Consider the following 20,574-nt stretch of genomic DNA (forward strand, 5'->3'; position numbering starts at 1 on the left):
TTTATATATATATATATATATATATATATATATATATTAGGAAAACAAAATATGGAAATAAAACTAATGACATTTTGATGCAATGATAACGAAGATTTTATTTAATGTAATTCAGAATATTTTTGATTTTTTTTTCAGCACATAAACACAAACTTCTTACAATCTAAAAATTTTTAAGCATTTATAATTTATTAATATTGTGGATGAAGGAATAATAAAGCGTTATATTAGTGAATGCTTTATGTTATTGTAAACAGAAAGGATATAAAAGATGAGCAAAAAATAAAAGAAACCACTAAATAACTTTTGACCAAGCGAATGGATTTTCCCATACTAGGATTTTTGTCAATTTTTTGTGCATAGTACAAAAAATTTCCAAATAAAATTTTACATCGCGATTGGACCATATATTTTAGAACTTCGTAAAAAAAATTTTGTTTATGATGTTTTATCCTTTATATAGTATAACTAAAGACAATAAAATTCCTAAAACGGCAAATTTGTTTTTTAATTATTTTACTTTTCAAAAACAGGAAAAAAGACATAACTAAGTAATTATTTTAATCTTACTGGCAGTGAATTTAAAATAATGTCTGTAAACTTTAAGAAAAGAACCGTTCTTATGTTTCTTTTTCTTGTATTATATTATGTAAAGTGCCAAATAAATAATTTATCAAAACAGTTTTAGCTCTTGCACAAATGAACAATCATCTACAAAGGGTGCTTACTAAGCGAAAATATTAACGCCAAGAAGAAAAAATATATCCCGGTTTTAGAGAATATCCTTCTGCAGATAGAGATTTCGAACTCTCACTGAAACCTCTCAAGTTCTCGACATACCTAGGTAGAGGCAATTTCCCAGTGGGTTTCCAAAAATTTTTTTTCATATTTTATTGGAGATTTTTACACAGGAGTAAAATCATGAGTGAAGAAGGTGCTTCGAGAATAATTCCTTGTGAGGAATCTTTGAGTTCTGAAACAAGTCCCGCGCCAGAATTAGAGAATTTATTTGACGATCCCCTGCTGTTAGAGACTGATTTTAGTTGCGAGGACGAATCGCCTTTCTTTGGTAAGTTCTGTAAAGGAAGTTTGAATTATTCCAATGATTCGAAATAAAATACATGCAAAAAGTATAAAAAAAATTTTTTAAGAATATAAATTTTTAATATTATTTTTGTGATGATATGATCCGTTGCTGTTAGAGACTGGTATTAGTTGTGAGGATGAACCATCTATATTTGGTAAGTACTGAAAAATGTTTTAATTATCTAATGATATGGGTTTTCAAAAAAATGCATACAAAAGTATTTTATGCTTAGGAATATAAAATTTTAAGTTGATTGCTAGAAAAATATTTTGTTTACCGAACCAAAACTAAAAAAAATCAACTAATCAATTTATTTTACATCAAGGTTCATGCATCGCTTCATACCAATCCTTAATCTAAAATATAATCGCTTACATTGCTTATCCTGATAATAGTTGGGAAGTTGATATAAGAGTCAAGGTTAAAGTTGATATAAGTTGATATAAGACATCAACTTACGTTATCAGACATTTTTGGATGAAATTTTTTGAAAAGGAACTTCTTTTGAAGCCAATCGCAAACATGATCACAAGGCATTATGAAGCCCACCCAACTTCAGAAAGATGGGTACCAACTTGTCTGAGAAGTAAATGCGGCCAGTGCGTAATGCTGACCACATTGCCGCAGTCATGACAATAGTCACGAAATTGTGGAGCATTGATTTCCTCCTTGGAAATAACAAGCTATTTCGGGAATGCTTTATTTTATTAAAATTAGTGATAATAATATTTTTTAGCTTATATATAAACATTATAAAACAAATAAAATTACAAAATATATCATATTTTTATGTAGTTATAATCACACTACTGGACAAATTAATGTAACAAACTGGTTTTACTTAATATTTAAAAGATATGGCAAAAACCAGAATCCATATCACTTTGTTCGATGGTGCAGTACATTTTAGTTTATCATTCTATCAGTCTACATCTCATATTTATCAAAATAGTTAGTGCAGGGAAAGTCCTCAATTGTTATTTACTTACTGAACAGATTTATTATTATCAAATATTATTCATTCCTTTTCTGATACAAGTGAAATTTTTGTCGAAATTTTATTATCAACAAAATTATGTTATAGAATTCCTGCGCAAACATTCCAAGCTCTGTTATGAATCATCAGACATTCCCTAAACAAGCACATGAACCCTTTAAAAAAATCATGACTTCAAAAAGTATTATCTCCCTGTTAATGCCATAAACTTGAAATTAGAGGAAAATATCAAATTTGGAAAATTATTTGATCAGTTCTGTACATTTCAATTAAAGTTAATGGAATTCAAACTACACGAGTTTCTATAAATTATTAAGTAAGATAATGACCCTTTAACGCAGAATTTTTATTAAACATATTTTTCATACTTTTTTCATTATTTTGTATTTATTTAGAGCAAAATTGATGAAAAATATTCTATTTAGCATTTAATATTTTATGGTTATGAAATACAGCATAAAACGCCGGTATTTTTTTCTGCATTCAAGGTAAAATCTTCCAAACAATATTTCAAATTTACATATTTGCAGATGTTTAGATCTTAGAAAAACAGTTATTCATAACTAAAATTTCTACAATTTACAAAAACAATTATGGATAAATTTTGGAATATGAATGGAAAAAAAATTTCAAACTACTTTTTTAGGGTTTTATATTTTAGTACCAATATAATTCCGATTATCTAACAGATATGTTTATTAACTATTTGACTGTCTCTTATAATTAAAAAAATTACAAAATATATTTTTCTTGTAATCGGAAAGTCAGGAAAAAAATGCATAAAAGGGAGTTCATTTACGTCAAAGAGGATAATATTATAAATGATTTAATAATTAATGATCAAAACATTAATCTCAAACTCACATCTGGTTATATATTTGGTAATTTGGTAAAAGGAATTCGATATGGTAAAAATAAAATAATAATAATTTTGAAGAGTAAACTCACCATAATCATATAAAAAATATTTGAAAAATACAAAAAAATTATCATTAGATATGAGATTTTCACGGAGTACATTCAATAAAAAGAAATTATATTAACATATACCTTAAAACAATAAATTTTTAAAATAACTGCATAAAAAGGTAATATAAAAACCAAGTGTTGAATGATAACGAGGGTGGAATTTAAGAATGTTTCATCAAGTTCCAAACAATTTTTTTTCTTTTTTTTTCTCAATTAACCAACAAAAGTTAATAAAAGTAACACTTACTTTTAATGCATTGCGTACATATCAACGAAGAAAATAAGTTTCGGCGTTTCAATTGAGTAATAAACTTTTTAATAACAATTAAGAAACTTCGGAACAAATTAGAAACGTATTATCTGCTTATAGTTAGAGATTAAAGTGAACATTGATCGAACTACAGTTGTTCCCTGAAAATTGGATGTTATTGGATCAAAAGGTCTTTTAACTCAATTTAGGATGCCCTTTTCGGGGGGGAGGGAAGCTAAAGCAAATTAAGATTGCGCTCTAATGCTTTAGAACACTTGACAGGCTGCAATCCTCACTAGCCTTAGGGAAAGCAAATGTAATCGGAAACTACGGTTTTAACTTAAAAAAACCGATGAGGGGAAAAAAGTATTTATTATAAATATTCTTTCAGTTATTTACTCCTTTTTAGTTATGGCTTAATTAAGTTAAACTTGTCTTGGGAAGATCCTTTTATTGAAGTGTAAGAATTGTTTATGCAGAGTTTTATATCAAATAATTTATTCTTATGAAGCAGTAACTAAGTCTACACAACTTAGTTACTGCATTTATTGTCATTATAAAATAATTTTTTAAATGATTCTTTATTAAAATATAGTAAAAATATACGTATCTGTTTATATTAAAAGTTCGTAAGAGTCATTGCCGTTGCTTCGGGTGCTCGACTTGACGTTACATTTTGTTCTATTCCGCAAAAACTGTAAGACTTAGAAACATGAAATTACATAGGTATGTAGAAAAATGTATGGGGAGTAAGATGGAATTAAACAATTTCGCAGTTGGTTATTCATATTATAGATTAAGTGGTTCATATTAACTGTTAAACTTGTTGTATAAAATACCATGATGTGCTACTAGATAGTTGAAATTTGACTTCATTTCCCTGCTGGTTGGTTAAAAATTTAAAGTTTTTAAAGGAAACTCTGCACTTCTTATTTTGGTCGTACCACATACCCAAATCCCGGATATGTTGCGGTTTAAGAACCTTCACTTTTAAAAAACGAATAGTATTAATAATTTTTTGTAAAAAAACTCGGTATAGTTATAGTACGTTTGTCACACGCATAGATTTGCATCCTTTTATTTGTATTATCAACTATTATGATAAATGTCTTTCAAGTTTCTCTAGAAATGAAACAAGATTATTCAATTTCGGGAAAAATCAGAAAATTATTGAATTTATTTTTAAAATGTAAACAGATCTGTCAGTTATCTGATATATTTTTTTAAATTTTAAGTTTATGTATTATTTTTTTAATTTTAAGATTACACCTGCCAGAATTCTAGCAAAGATGATGATCAGCCCCAAAAGTTAGAGAATACTGATTCTGTTGGCGTAAGCAACGCTACTGATTTTATCAGGTAAAATATTTGCATTGAATATTTTTTGAATGAATATTTTTTTTTTGTTATTTTATAGAACTGTATAAATAATTATAAAAGTCTATAAACTTTAGAAACTATCTATATAGAACATCTTCTCGTTAATATTACTGTATAAATAAGTTCACCTCAAAAAATAACGAATGATTTCCCAAAAAAATATAAAAGATATGATATTTATGACATTGAGATTTTTAAAAAAATTCAAATATTACCAAAAACTGTTTTTGAAATATAGAATAAGCATTGCAAAAACGTTTCAAGCATTGTGGCGGAAAAATACAGTACCGCCATCTATTTATGTAGAATTGAATCTGTTAGAAACCGAAGACATTACAAAACCACTTGAAACAATAGCAATTAAACAATATGTTAAATAGTTATTATATTATTTTGATTAACGCGTTCCATTATTTGATTTATAGCATTGGTGTTGGAAGATGTCGAAGAAAACAAAGAAGGTATAGAACAACATTCACATCATCTCAGTTAGAAGAATTAGAACGATCTTTTCATGTTAGTCACTATCCAGATGTCTTTTCAAGGGAGGAACTGGCTTCTCAGATTGGATTGACAGAAGCACGAGTTCAAGTAATATTGAAATATTGACTTTATGCAAAATTATAATCCATTTATAATCCAAATTATGATCCATAAGTTTTATTTACTCCGCCTAAGCTGCAAGTATATAGGACTCATGAGATAAGTTAAAATCAGTCCAAGGTAACTAACAAATCAAACGCTCTTCAGTACTGCAGTAAGAATGCGACATAAAAGACCCCTCAATTGAAGCTTCTAACTCTATTCGCGCTTCTGTTTTCATATTTCGTAATCTGGCAATCTTATTATGAAAATATTTTAAATGATTCTTGAAAGATTCCGGTACGTGTAAGTTCATTTGAATCCGTTACTCGCCTTACAGATTTCGTTTTGTGTTTTATTTTGTATGTTCTGTTTTTTACTTGATATGTTTTATCTCGTATATATTCTTTACTTAATATGTTCTATATTCGTTTCAATTTTTTTTTCAGTGCTCCTCACACTATTGTATTGATATATTTTGCTTCGGCTATGTTGATACAATATTAGAAAGCACTCCTTTTCGCGGATATAATCGTGCGAGTTGATGAAGAGATTATATCTTTTTATTATTTTATTTTGGCACTTTTTAATATTTTTTTTTCTTTTTGAAATGAATTTTACAGATATTTTTTTCTTCTCTTTTCATTAAACTTTATTTTCAATTATTTTCCACGATTTCTCTATATTTTTAACTTATATATGTATATTTCATTCTCAACTTACATATATATATATACATCCAAAATAAATTCAACACTAGACTAAATACAGCTCTAGAAGTGCGAATTGAACTATTGAACTAAGAAGCAAAGACCTAATTTAAGATAATTCGTGAAAAAACGATGAAAAATGTCATTCCTCTAATTTTTTTATTTTATTTATTTTTTATAACAGGCGTTGAATAGCAGACCCAATCATTCCTCTAGTTAATTATTTTCAAAATTTGGTTAATACGTTCACAATTGTTTTTATATAATTTATTTATAAAGTATAGGTTCCAACGAAAGAAAGTCTGCCATTTAGGGTTCCATAGCCGATGAAAATTAGGAGCCACTGACTTAAAGTATTCCGAAAGGTTTCCCAATATCATATAGGCAAAATCCCTGCAAATTTGTACGTTAAATTTTGTGATCGCTATGCCACTTTATCTGTTTCCTTACGATTATACCAAAATTTCGTATTAACGTTTTCGAAATTGAGCAAGTAGTTCTAATATTTTTTTTTCAATTAAAAGTAAGCCTGGTACGTTCAAATAATACTTAAGGATAACTTATTTTATAAATTATTAAATAAGAAAAACCTTATCCGTTATTTATTTTATTCGATAAAATTTAAAATATTTATTTTAGGTTTGGTTTCAAAATCGTCGCGCGAAATGGCGAAAGCAAGAAAAATTGACACGCTGTAAAACAGACATTGCTGATGATATCCTAAACGTCTACACCATTGAACAAGATAATGGGGCTGATTATCAAAACGAATTTAGTGAGCAATGTTCGGGTAAGTAAAAGACATTTTTGTACATTTGTGTAAGTGGTAAATCTCTAATAGTTTATTTATAAATACTTTACAACATTTTTATTAAGTTCTATAGAGATTTATTGGATTATTATATTTAGATAAAATAATCTCAATGAAATTTCAGGTGTTTCGTATTTTTCTTAAATAATAATAAATACATTTAAAGTGATCAAACTAGGTAACATTGATAAATCAGAATGCTTCATGACACTTAGACGCAATCCTGATTAACGATGGTTTTTCAATTGAAGCATGGTTCTAACTCATTCTGACTAAAACACAGATTAACCTTTCTTTAACCCGAGTCAGTCAAAAAGTGAAGGATCAAACTCGATCTTGGCAAATACTGAGTTTAATTCTTAATTTTTTTTCACTACCTTAAATTATTAACAAAAAACGAGTAGCAAAATTACAAGGAATAAAATTATTTTATCATGTACACAACATTTTTATTGAGTCTAAGTTAATACAGGGTGTTCCGTAATGAAAACCTTTAATGTACAGATTTAGAAACCTTTCAAAAATGAAGTTGAGAAAGAATACAGATCACCAATTGATGTTTTAAAGGAGAGAAAATGAAAACCTTATCGAAATCTAACGGTGCATTACTGGGGAAGACGAGATTAAGCCGTTTAAGATTAGGCTGAACTGAAGAGTTTCTAATAATTCTCTTTCATCTCCTAACAGCTTTATTCAGCAAACGAACTGGTTTTGAGAATTTTAACTTCTCAGTAGTAATTCATTATGCTGTTTCGATAAAGCTTTTGTTTTCTCTTCGCTAAAACATCAATTTGTGATCCCATACGTATATTCTTTCTTTACTTCATTTTAGAAGGGAACGTTTTATTCTTCCTCGCGGAAATATTAATCTGCGATCCTTTATGTGTGTAGTTTCTTAACTTCATATTTGACAAGGAATTCTTAAAGCGTATATTAAGGGTGGTTATTACGGAACACCCCGTATACTTTAATGTTAGTTTAACAATGAGCCACATGAAAATACTATTATTAATCGTAGGTCTGCCGGACGTAGCCAGCGGTACAGAAACCTCTCAAATCAAATTAGAAGACTTGTCTGCCCTGGGCATTTTTACACTTCCATCCGAGTGGAATGATAATGTGGAAGACAGATCAGCCGACATGGTACAACTTGCTCTGGATGCAGCAGGTGCCTTTCTCACATCCTCCGTCGCAACTTCCATGGAATTGAATGAAGAAATTGACGACGAAGATTACGTGACGCAGGATAACTGTATATTTGTAGAAAATTGCTCCGACGACACAGCATCGACAAACGATGGCTGTCCAGATGAAAGTGCGACTGGATGATGACATTTGAGTGGTTTGAACGCTGTTAGACATTCTAGTATAGAAATAAACAATTTTTGCAATATTTTTACCGATAATGCATCTAAAAAAATCAATAAAGAAACTTCGGTGCCTTCAACCAGTGATAAGTTGCTACAACCTAAACATTTATCTATACATATTAATCTATAAATTTACCAATTTAAAAATATAGTTCAACTTTCATGTGTACCATATTTAAAAAAAGCATTTCCGCAACAATCTGTCGTGGCCCAGGGGGTAAGAATGAAGATTCGGGAACAACTAGTTTTTAATTAGTTTTTGGAATAATAATGGCAAAAAATATTTATAGGAAAAATTCTATAATTTGTTGTTTGAAATACTGCAGGCGCGGCCTTTTAAATTAAAAAGATAGATAAGACGAAAATCTACAAGTAATCAATGCAACTTTTTTTTTTTTTTTGCTGCCTATACATTGAAGCTTCAACTTCAAAAGGGAAAAACCCTTTCCTAATTTATGCTAATTAAAATGTTCTATCTCGTCACATTTATTTTGTCACAGTTAGTAAAACACTAACTAAAAATAAATGCATTCTCGCAACGGCTTGTTGTGAGCAAGGCTCATACAGATTAAAGGCCCCTGGCTTCGCAATTTCAAAACCAACGGCATGATTCTAGAAATAAGATCAGCATTGCACACAAAGTCGTTTTTACTTCCCAGACAAACTGGTACTTATTGATCTGAAGCTGGGTGAAGGATAGAACCTTAAACCTCGATCCAATTCCATATTATAATGTTTACATCAAATGTGAACAACATGAATGTGAACAAATGTGAACAACATTTAGACTTACGGTAAAGAAATTAGTAAAATAAAAGAACTTTTTTTTAAAGGAATAAAAGAAGAAGAAATGTTTAAATATGATACGAAAAAAATTTCAAAAAATAGAAATCAAAAAATTTAAGAAGTTTATAACTTTTCTTACTTCGTAAAGCAAACTTTTCTTACTTCGAGTTAAGGCTTTTTTCAAAAAATGTAAGAAATGTAACTATTGCTAAAATCTTCGTTGATCATTAGAAAATTTCAAATGGAAAAGAATTTCATTGAACTAATGAAAATGTTTTATGCTTTATTTGTCTTACAACTATTATTAAAACTTCACAACGTAAGTTTCATGTAAATAGGTTGAATTGCCGATTACAGTTATCAAGTATTTAAACAACGAAATCTGAAATTAAATATTTTTTGTTCTGAACTATGAAGTGTCTTTATTCTTTTAAGGGAAAAAGAACGAGGTATGAGTAAACAAACTTCAATTTATTTATTTATGCTTTTATTTTACATTAAATTTTTATTAATTTACTTATTTATTTGAAAAAACAAAAATTAAATAAAACAAACACAATTTTAAAAAAAGACTAACCAAAACAAAAATTGAAGAAAAAAAATAGGTTTATATTTATTATACTTGAAAATTTCTATTTATTAAACTACAAATTATAGCAAAAAAATTGAGTCTCATCTTTTATAGAAATACCAGCCAGAACATTATTTTTAAGAAAATGAAATCCTTGTAACTGATTCAGTATTAACACACAAATTGAATTTTCGATCAAGTTTAAGTGTTCCGAACTGCTCTCTTTAGAGGAGAGCTAATTCAGAAAGCCAAGGCCTGGGCTACCTGTAATGCTGACTAAGAAGAAGTTCATATCTTTATTCATTGCTTAAAAATATTTATTTACTAAAGCACATAAAAACGCAAAAACATTTCAGGTGCAAATAAGTTTATATTCTAACGGCAAAATATATAGAATATTAACATTTACTGCAATAAGCATGTAACTATTGCAACATTTAAAAAAAATGTGTTGAGTAAGAAAAAAATATATTTATTGAAATGCTTAAAAATGTTCATTTATTAAATTACAAACTACAACAAAAAATAATAATTATGATTCTCATGACATTTTTAACCCTCTGACTGCTAACTGCTCTATGTTGAAGCGATTGCTGGGAACTGAATATTTTTTCGAGCAATATTGTTTTTGTCAACGTCATATGATACGTTATAACATACAATCCAATTTAAATACTATTGCTATTTTATACAATCTAAATCTGAACCAAACATTTTGTATTGTCATTCACCAAAGGTTAAGTTTTTTTAAAACACCGTGATTCGGTAATGTAAAAATATTGAATAGCTTATCTATGAATATTGAATGAATATGAATAGCTTATTAAACAAAAATTCATTTATTATCGTTGCTAGGCAACTAGGTATGAGATTTCTACTATGTTAGACATAAACGAAAGAAGTTAATTCCAAAAATATACTTGAGGCAGCCGTTAAACAGCCCTTGCCAAACATTTGTGCCCATAGTTCACACCAGTTTCACCAATGGCTTGCACATATGCAATCATAACAGTCAAAGGGTTAATACAAATATCAAAACATAAACTAGAAAATTACATTTTTAACATAAAAAGCAATGTTAAACATATTCCATAGCTACTTCGACAAAGCAAAAAAAATATGTTTATATTTTAGTCTTATTAATAATACTTAAGTGTTGTGACATTTTCAAACTATTATCAAAATATGAAATGAACAAAAAAAATCTACGAAAGCTATTTCATTACTAGAAGTATATAGATTGAAATTTTAAAAACAATTAAAAAACTGATATTTAAATAGCAGACAATACCTGCCATATACACAGTGAACAACTAATGAAATTTTCATTCTGTGATGTAGCCAAATTAACCTAACTTAAAGTCAAAACATAAATATTTTCCTCACAAAGGCCTCATCTTTGCTTTGTATATAAACAAAAAGTTCTCCCTTTTTAAAACATACACAAAACAGAACTTGTTATGTAATAGAACCGGATGAAATTTCCTTGCTTCGGAGATCGCAACATTCAAACTGATGAGGCATACATACAAACTGAAACAGTTAGGAGGCTCCATCCTGTTTCCGTTTTGTATCATGTAGTATAGAACTATCAATGATGGTAACAGCATTAGAGGTTCTGACTTCAAATAAGTAATTCTAATAAGTAACCTTAGTAACCAAAATAAAAAATTTGTTTCCGCCAATAATCATTAAATAGACGGCAAGAAATTTATTATTATTCCTCTAATGCACTTCATGCAATCATTAAAAGGTTTATTAGTTTCATTACACTCTTAATATATGGATAAATATCAAAAATTTATCTGTACATTTACTTTTAGTATAATAGCTTGACAAATTAATAGCTTAACAAACTTATAATAGCTTAGCAAACGCTCTATATAATTTGACACACTAACTTACAAAATTTTCACAAACTTAGCTCACAACTAATATCAAAATTTTTGGATACAGAAGTAGTTGACAAAGACTTCAATTTATCAAGTTAAAAGTAATGCTTTAAAATAGTTTCATTTACAATTCTATGGATATTAATTCATTCATACTATTATGAATTCATTCATAAGAAAAGAAATAAAAATATTATTTGGTAGAAAATATTATTAATATACTGAGAGATTTTGAAAAAATCAATTATCAAAAATTTTAGTATCAAAAAATCAAAATAATTATTTTTCTTTTTAATTTTAAACATGATTTTAAAATAAAGACTTTTCTATTTCAAATATATTTCTTTAAACATGCTTTCTTTAAACTTTTCATACGTGGGATAATTACATTAAATAAAATTTAAACTCAGTTTAAAAAAAATAGTTTGAAATTTATATATACAATTTTAAATCGTTTGTAAAGACTTCGATAGCTTCTAAAGGTTTTTTTTTTTACAATACTAAAATATATTTCTAAAACCAAGAACTTTTTAATTTAGTTATTTTATTAGTTTATGTAAATAGCAAATGAATTTCATAATACAGTACAGAACCCGTTATCCGGAAATCAGACAACCGGAAGACCAAAAAACTGGAACGAAATTCGGTACATTTTCCCGCAATTTTCAAAAAAAAAATTTTCCTCATAAGATTTTAGGATTTTTCTTTCTTCCTTGAAAGATGTTTACCATACCATCATTTTAGAAATAATCATTACTGTATTACTTCATTGTTTTTTCTTCTTTTTAAGATTATTTCCAAATATTTTTTTTTAGTTGGGTTTAACAATAAAAAAAAAAGCGGCTTTTTGTAGCGATTCAGAAAACCGGAAAAATCAGTTATCCGGAATAGCGATGGTCCCGATCGCTCCGGATAATCGGTTCCCTACTGTAACACAATATAGTACAACACAGGATACAGTATCTATAATAATAATACAATATAATTTACACCAAAAAAATAATAAGATTTTTACATACATATTTTTAATTTACGTAAATAAATTTAATTCAAATATTACAGTACCCTTTGACACATGTTTTACTAGTTCATCTAAAAAAAAAACACTTCGAACTAGATTTATATTATAGATCATAATTTAATTAGAAATTAGAATAACATCAGAAAACATTATTAATTTTAATTATGAAGATTATTAAACATTTTCTTCATTTTATAACAAATAAGTTGAAATTACTGAACCCAGTGCAGTGTTTTTGTTGTGAAAACTTTTTTATAATCATAATTATTAAAAATCTTAAAAAATAAAAATGAATTACTGAATTTAAAAATAAAAACAGTTTTTCAGCTTAAAATATACTTTATACAAATAAATATTTTAAATTAAAAAAGGAATAATACATTTATGTAAAAGAAATTTATTTACAACTCTAATACTTACTCCATTCCAGAAATTTTAAAAAATTAAATTAAAATGCTTTTTCTACACAAAATAATATTTGATTTATTATCAATAATAAAATAACTTGTATAATGATAAGTATAATAAAGACATAAAATAATACCTAACACATAAAAATTACCATTTTAAGTCATTAAGTTTCAAAGATAAAAGGATTTCAAATTAAATTTATTTTGAGTTCACAAAGAAAATAAATTTCTTTATAAAAGCTATAACTATATTCAAAAAAAATATTTTACATGAACATATCTATATTATTAAAGGTTACTTTGTATCTATATTATTAAAGGTTATTATTAAAGGCTATATATCCTTTTACAATAACCTTCCATTAGTGACAAAGAAATAGACTTTACATATTAGTAATAGAAATTGAATTTAGGGTTCAATGAAAGAAGACAAACAGAAAAAAAGCATATTTAAAGGACGTTATGTTTTAAGAAATCAAATGGTGCTATAAACTAAATCTGACAGGAAAAAAAAACCAGAAAAATCACTAGAATGCTTTGGGATCATTAAAACTACGTTTAAGTAAAGAAACTTAAACTATAAAAAAAGATGCCATATTATACATGATTATAAATACAAAGTATGATGTAAAATGTATTTAGTTATAAAATGGAAAATTTTTAAATTTTCATGAAGCAAAGGCATGAATTCAGGATTACAAAGTGCTAATCCCCATTTTATAGAAATCTCACTTCCCCACAATGAATACTTATAACTGTCTCACAAGAGCTCTATCACACATTCCGTTAAGGTTGAACGGATCTCTACCATGAGATGGCAACACATTACTCTTTCACAAGAAGCACACATCTTTTAAGTACCAGTGACAAAAAAAAATATGTTAATATCTAAACAACAAAAATGTGGCTTATCACTTTTCACCTCTAAAGTTCACATGCATTCAAAATTAGAATTCAGAATAGTTTTACAATAAAAATTTATCGGTTTTTGTACGGTTACTTACAGAACTTAATTAAAAGGTAAGAATAATTTATACTTCAATAAAAAGAATAGATGAATACAATCGAATCAGTGGTTAATATATGAAATAAAAACAAAACATGAACCTGAGGAAATAGAAGTGTAAAAAAAAATGATCAATTTACAAATTTTAACATCTATTTTTTCATAATTTATCTTCATCTAATGTTTAGTGAAAAACAGAAAGAAATAACAAAATTCCTATCACATAGTTAGTGAGAGTCTTAATAATAAAACAATAAATAAAACAACAATTTAACATAACAATATAAATTTGGAAACATTATACAATGAGAAATATCACAAAAAACAACAGATCAACAAACATAAATATAAAATATAAAAATTATTTAACATTTTCTCACAAAACACGATCCCTACTTCCTTGTCTATATCTTTAATTCCTAACATCTACCTTACCTAACGTTGCCGAAAATTCTGACTGCAACCAACTAATTCAGTTTTTCAACTACACACTTATTTCACAGGAAAATAAAATAAAAATAATTTACAATTATATTCAAAAGTTTTCTTTTCATCTAAAACATAAATATTTTTTTTCATTAGTAAGTAATAGTAGCAGCATTGCTAAAGGATAAGCCATACATAGCTGCCAATATGGATATAAAAACAAAAAAAAAACAGTAGATTTTATGAAACAATATAAATTTCACGCTAACTGTTGAATAATATACTAAATATTTTACATATAGGGAATTGTAGGGATTTTAATTGTCTTCAAAATACAAAAACTTTATTAATGCTAAGTAATATTTACTAGTTATGATTGACATTAAACAAACTTGAAAAGCTTTTCTTTTTTCTTTTTTTTTTGTTAAATTCTATTTCAATAGGGATTTTTTAGGAAACTTAATTTTAGAGAATTCTCTAACATGCTCTCTAATGTACAAAAACCAGGAGAAATTTGAATAAACCAGCAGAAAGTGGTGAAATACAGTAGAGTTGGCAGCTATGGCCATATCTATTCAAACTTAACACTATATAAACTCTAATACTTTGATCACATCAAAAATTCTAAATTTCTTAAATACATACACTGTTTCATTCTATGACAAAAATTTGCAATAAAAAAAGAGATTAAACATCTTTTGTACAAATATTTAAAGTTTCCTTTCCAGGAAATTTCATCAAGTCATATTTAAAAAAGTTTATATCTCTTCATATTGAATACAAATAAGTAATTTTGGTATAAAAGAAAAATTTGAAATAGAAATGGTAACTATAAGTATCCATAGTAACTATAAGTTAATTATAGTTATTATGGATATAATTCCTTTATAAAATACTTTGTATGCATTGAAAAAGCAGAAACAAACAAACCTTTTTATATAAATTTAGACTTGAGTGTTACCAAATTATAAATCATCCAAATATTATTCAAGCTATTAAGTACAATGAAAAAAAGTGACTTATATTTTCATGAACTTTGGATAAATAAATATTAAAGTGTACAGGTTTTCCTAATTTATTGATTAGAGCAATTAATTGAAGAAATATGGTAGAAACCTGAAACTTCAAAAATAAACTATCAAATTGAAACTACAAAAATTTATAACAAAAATATTATCTCTAACTCAGGTGAATTAACTGCAGCAAATTACAAAAAAAAATTCTGCCTTCATATACTCAACGATTTTGAATCAACTAAAAAAAAAAAACATTTTTCTGAGGGGGAAAAATTATGCTTTTGTGAAAGCACTGATATTTCAAAATTCAAACAAGTATTTCAAAATTTAATTTAACAAATAAAATTGATATATGTTTATTTCCATTAAAGCAAAAATTATTTGTGCACAATACTAAATTAAAAACCCTTAAAATATTTTAAAATACCAAGAAACATAAACAGTATGGATGAAAACAATTTTCTTCACAACAATATAACTTTATAGTTATTTTCACAAAAAAAAGTGTTTTAAATTTGTTTATATGACAATGTAAAAATATCTATTTTAAGTCATGAAGCACAAAAATATTCTAATAATAACTAAGATAAACAATTTGTACTAAATTAATGAAAATACATTTGACACTTAATGGGGTAAAAAATAATTTTCTGAGAAAAATATTTTAAACATAAAAAGATAAAAATACGATAAATATTCATGTCATTTATGGTCAATTGACAAGAGTTGTACACTTATTTTAAAACATAAAAACATCTGTGACAAATAAATCATACTTAAAACTTTTTTATGAAGTCAACTAAATAGTCCTAAATTCTTACATTCTTAATAAATAATAGAGAAACTTTATTTCATACAACCAATTATTTTACAAATTAATTATGCGTCTCAATCGCATAATTTAGAAATTGATTCTGAGAATAACAAATCTTAAACTAATTTTACTACTTAAATACTGAATTAAAAATAAAGTAAGAAAAGCTTTTATACACATGTTGCATCAATCACAGTAAGACTTTGGGTGATATCTATGACAAAATATCACTATATCATTTTTAAGTACTTAAATTAAGTACTTAATTATTGTTATTATAAAATAAAAACAATAATTTTCAATATCTTTTTGAAGCTAAGCACAGATTACATGGTAGCAAATTAAGAACAATGATAACCTAATTGAATGTTTTCCTGCTCATATCCGGATATGTATTTATCGAATACTAATAAATAGGCCCTAATGATTTTAATACTTTACAGCCATTTTAAACCCTTTACAGTCGTAAAAAAAAGCTCTCAGTTAAAAATACCTATTGAGTATTAACAAAATACAACAGCAAAGGGTTGAACAAATTTAAAATCTAATATAGTCTTTAGCATACATATGAGTTCAAATTCATTTAAGGCATTTTATTATTTAAATACTTCTATTAAAATCAATCTTCCATAGTTAAAACAAATTGATACAGCTTGGAATCAAATTTTCAATAATGTATCATATCACTGGTCTCCTACAAACTAGACCCAAAATGGAAGACATTATTTTGATGTATAATCAGAATTTTTTTTTACATACAAAAATATATAATATTAAACATTTGGAAAAATATCTAACGAACACAAAATATGGGTTCTACACTTTTTTTCAAAGCAGCTCAAGTACATTCTGTCAAATCAAATTCCTACAAAAAAGGAACAATCAGATATTAGTAAAACTCTAAATTTAAATAAAATTGTAGAGTGAGTATAATTTAATCGTAATAATACTTTATTTCAACTGTAATTTATGAAAACATACTCCTCTGCAAGTTACAATCCCTGAATAGACTGAATTTTGGTACAAAAATGGAAATTTGTTGCAAGTAAAGAGAATCAGATAGAGTCATTGACTTAGAGCTATAGCCATAAATTATTTAAAGTTAATGTGTAAAGGCAATCGCTTTTTTAAAATAAAAAAAAAGAAAGAAATATGATTCAGCAGTTATGCTAATGGTTTATAAAGGTTAAATTTACATTTTTGAACTAATTTTTATCAATTAATCGTTTCTTTTCTATTCATTATTATTTATTTGAAAAATATCAATATAAGGTTTTAAAGTAAAACAATCTATTCCTGCAAAGGAACGTAAATGATTTTTTTTCCAAAACATGAATGCCAAAACTTTAACCAGAGTGGATTTGCTGAGATATTTAACTATGCAAAAAAAAACATTTTTACATATTCTTCAAATGCCTATTCAAATTTGTTAAAATTTTTAATAATTTCGAATGGGTCATATTCTGTTATCAAAAAATTAAACATGTTTAAGCTAATGAAATTTTGATACTTGTAAAAACATTTATCCAATTGAACAACAAATACACTAATTCACAATGAAAAATAACTACTAAAGCTAATAACTATAACAGTTTTATCTTTTAACAGCAATGTGTAGTTAAATAACAAATAAAAAAATTGGTTATTTGTCCCCTATTTACCCATAAAAATATTCTTTGTCTACAAATAAAGATTAAAAGAATTCATCATCATCATTATAGTTGGCCAGACACCCCAATGTGAGCCAATACCTTCCTCTGAAGATTTCTCCCTGACAACTTCCGATTTATCTTTGATCTCCAATTCTTTTCACTAATTACAAGAAAATCAGACTCCACTGAATAAGCCCATGTAATACGATTAAAAGAATTCAATAATGCAAATTATATAAAATTCAAACATAGATGTTTAAAACTATTTAGTCATATTTACAATGTTTAAACTAATGCAATTCACTATTACTAAAAAAATAAAGTATTATAGGTGTAAACAAATAATAAAATGTAAGCACTTTTGTTTAACTTGTTAGAAACAAGCAATGCTTAATCAAAACATAACTAAAATATTTAGAACTTAAAATGTAATATAATTTGCAGGCTTTTAAGTTATAAATGGATACAACTTTATTGCTTAATACAATATACTACTTACTTCAGCTTCATGGCTTTTCTTTGATGACCAAGATGATACAACAGGACTTAATAACACAGGATCTACAGCCTTTTCTTTTCCTGAAAATTAAAAAGAAAATGGGTAAATAATGATAGCTATTGATATAGAAGTTAAAGTCAAAAAAAAAACCTTCATTCAAATATTTAAATAAAAAGTTTTTATTTAAATATTTAAATTTTAATATTTAAATATTTATATTGTGTACATACATATGCATATATGTGTGTATACATACATATGCATATATATATGTATGTACATTCGTATTTACGTTTCTAACCAAATAAAAACAAGATCTAAATTTTTAAATGAATTTAAAGAAATTCTAAATCTTCAAACAGAGCAAAGAATTTTTTATGTCACAAAAACAAATTTAACGCATAAACAATTTTCGTTATTTGACGTGTGATTTTAAAAGTTACTTGACGTATGTAATAAATGTTCTCCAAAGCAAACAATGTGCATGATGCTAATATAAATGTTACTTTTTTTTGGCAAATAAGAGAAATTATAGCATATTAAAAATATAGCAAAGATTTAGAAAATGATTAAGGATACTAAAGAAATAAAAATAGTGTTAAAACATAGAACATTTATGAAAACGTCTTAAAAAACTACAGAAAAATACAGCTATGTCATTAAGAAAACAAACTAGCCTCCTTCTTTAGGCATGGGAAATACAATAAAAGAAAAACATCATTTTCTTTCACAATGCTTTCTAAGGGGAGGCTTGTTTATTTTATTTATTTATTTATTTTTCTTATTAATGCTTAAATGATTTTTTTATTTTTACTAGTACGAAAAATAGCTAAACGCGGAAAAAATACTACAAAACTGAGTAACTTTTTTTAAATATACTTAACTGAGATGTGCATCTTAAAAAGTGTTAATATGAGGATTAACTCAAAGTAAAAACACCTTACCATCTATAAAGAAGAAAAAATTCAAATGGAGAAAAAAAAACACATTTTCTCACTAAAACCATGTTAATGTAGCTATTTAAAGTTACTTTTTCTAAATTTCAGTTTCAGCAAAAATAATACTAAAATAACCATATAATTTTTATATGAGCATTAATTTACTATTCAACAAAATCTATTAACTATTTGAAGGGCTGTGGTTTTCAGCTAAACACAAAGTAAACAAAATAGTGTAAAAGTTCATTTAAATAAATTGTTCCACTAGAACCATACTGAACTAATTTTGATAATTCTGGTTTTATTTTTTTAAAAAAACTTCCTGTATTTCAAAGAGTTAAAAATTGAAATCAAGAATAAGTAAGAAAACCATCATACCAAATATAAAGCTTGCACTTAGCCCAACTATCATACATGTAAACCATCCTAAAGCTGCATACCACATATAGGATAATCTCAATAATGGAAAAATGTATCTAGAAATGTCAACACATTAAAAAATAAATTTGTGATACAAATAGATAACCATCATACAAAAGTTTTAATTGAAGAAAGGTTTTTCTTTCCTCAATAAAAGAGCTAACAAGAATTTTAAAAATTTGCAATTCAACCTAAATGCAAATTTCTAATACTAAACACTTAATACATATATGCCCAGCAGTTTTAAAAGTGAAAAAGTTAGAGCTGATTAAGCTAACTATGCCTGCTCTAAAAATTTGACAATGCCTCAATCAATTTTGCTAGAACCGACCATTGGTAGTTCTTATACTGCTACATATCTTTTTTTTTCTTTTCATTAATTGCTTCATAAAAAATTCTTCTATTTTTCTAAAATTTTGAATAATAGCTGGAAGTTTAATTTTGATTGATGGGGGGTAAGGACTAAATAACAATTTTTATTGCATGGTTAATGCCAAATCTTACTTTACATTTAAAGCAAAATTGACAAAATCATGATAATGTATCATATAAATTGTTTCTTTTCACAAAAATTAGATTCAAAATTTGCATTTAAAATAAAATTTTTGTACTTCTTCACAAACTAATCAAGTATCTAAATTAAATATGCAAAATATAGAATCCCTTTAACTATTTAGTTTCTGGTGGTTCAAATTTAACTTTGAAATATTTGTTTCTTTTACAAAGTCATTCAGATTCTTCCTAAAATTTTAATAAAGTTTTATTCTAGATTTTTTTTCAGGTAGTTCCGTGGCTGATCAAAAATTGTACAGCAGAATTAATTTTGTAATGATTTTTTTAATTAAGGAAAATTTCTTGATATAAATCAAAATAACAAAAATACTTAGAAATTCCTAGAAAGCCACAAATAATTAAACAGATATCTTAAGTTTAAGTGTATGTTTCCAAAATGGGACTTACTGGCTGC

At 26.4% G+C, this 20,574-nt stretch overlaps 2 protein-coding genes across 3 annotated transcripts in view; one reads left to right on the forward strand and one right to left on the reverse strand.

Moving 5' to 3' along the window:
• Positions 1–889: 889 nt before the first annotated feature.
• On the forward strand, positions 890–9,055 carry LOC107446085 (uncharacterized). The gene is made up of 5 exons (XM_016060636.4): positions 890–1,069; positions 4,566–4,662; positions 5,109–5,274; positions 6,615–6,765; positions 7,805–9,055. The coding sequence occupies exons 1-5, from the start codon at positions 922–924 to the stop codon at positions 8,113–8,115; spliced, it is 873 nt and encodes a 290-aa protein (XP_015916122.1). The 5' UTR covers positions 890–921; the 3' UTR covers positions 8,116–9,055.
• Positions 9,056–15,225: 6,170 nt separating this feature from the next.
• LOC107446079 (putative sodium-dependent multivitamin transporter) overlaps positions 15,226–20,574 on the reverse strand; it is a 59,636-nt gene continuing 54,287 nt past the window's right edge. For both annotated transcript variants that reach the window (XM_016060618.3, XM_016060617.3), the window contains exons 11-13: positions 19,566–19,663; positions 18,250–18,329; positions 15,226–16,963 (exon numbers count right to left, since the gene is read on the reverse strand). In XM_016060618.3, the coding sequence (XP_015916104.1) occupies positions 16,937–16,963; positions 18,250–18,329; positions 19,566–19,663 (205 nt within the window). In that variant the 3' untranslated portion in view covers positions 15,226–16,936. The remainder of the gene's footprint in view (positions 16,964–18,249; positions 18,330–19,565; positions 19,664–20,574) is intronic.

The sequence above is a fragment of the Parasteatoda tepidariorum genome, chromosome 1, assembly GCF_043381705.1.
Source record: "Parasteatoda tepidariorum isolate YZ-2023 chromosome 1, CAS_Ptep_4.0, whole genome shotgun sequence".
NCBI lineage: Eukaryota > Metazoa > Arthropoda > Arachnida > Araneae > Theridiidae > Parasteatoda > Parasteatoda tepidariorum.

Excerpts from the sequence above, each read along its gene's own strand:
- LOC107446085 (XM_016060636.4), top strand. The coding sequence starts at position 922 with ATGAGTGAAGAAGGTGCTTCGAGAATAATTCCTTGTGAGGAATCTTTG. Across the intron at positions 4,663-5,108 it reads AACGCTACTGATTTTATCAG|CATTGGTGTTGGAAGATGTC; the intron begins GTAAAATATTTG and ends TTTGATTTATAG. Across the intron at positions 6,766-7,804 it reads ATTTAGTGAGCAATGTTCGG|GTCTGCCGGACGTAGCCAGC; the intron begins GTAAGTAAAAGA and ends TATTAATCGTAG.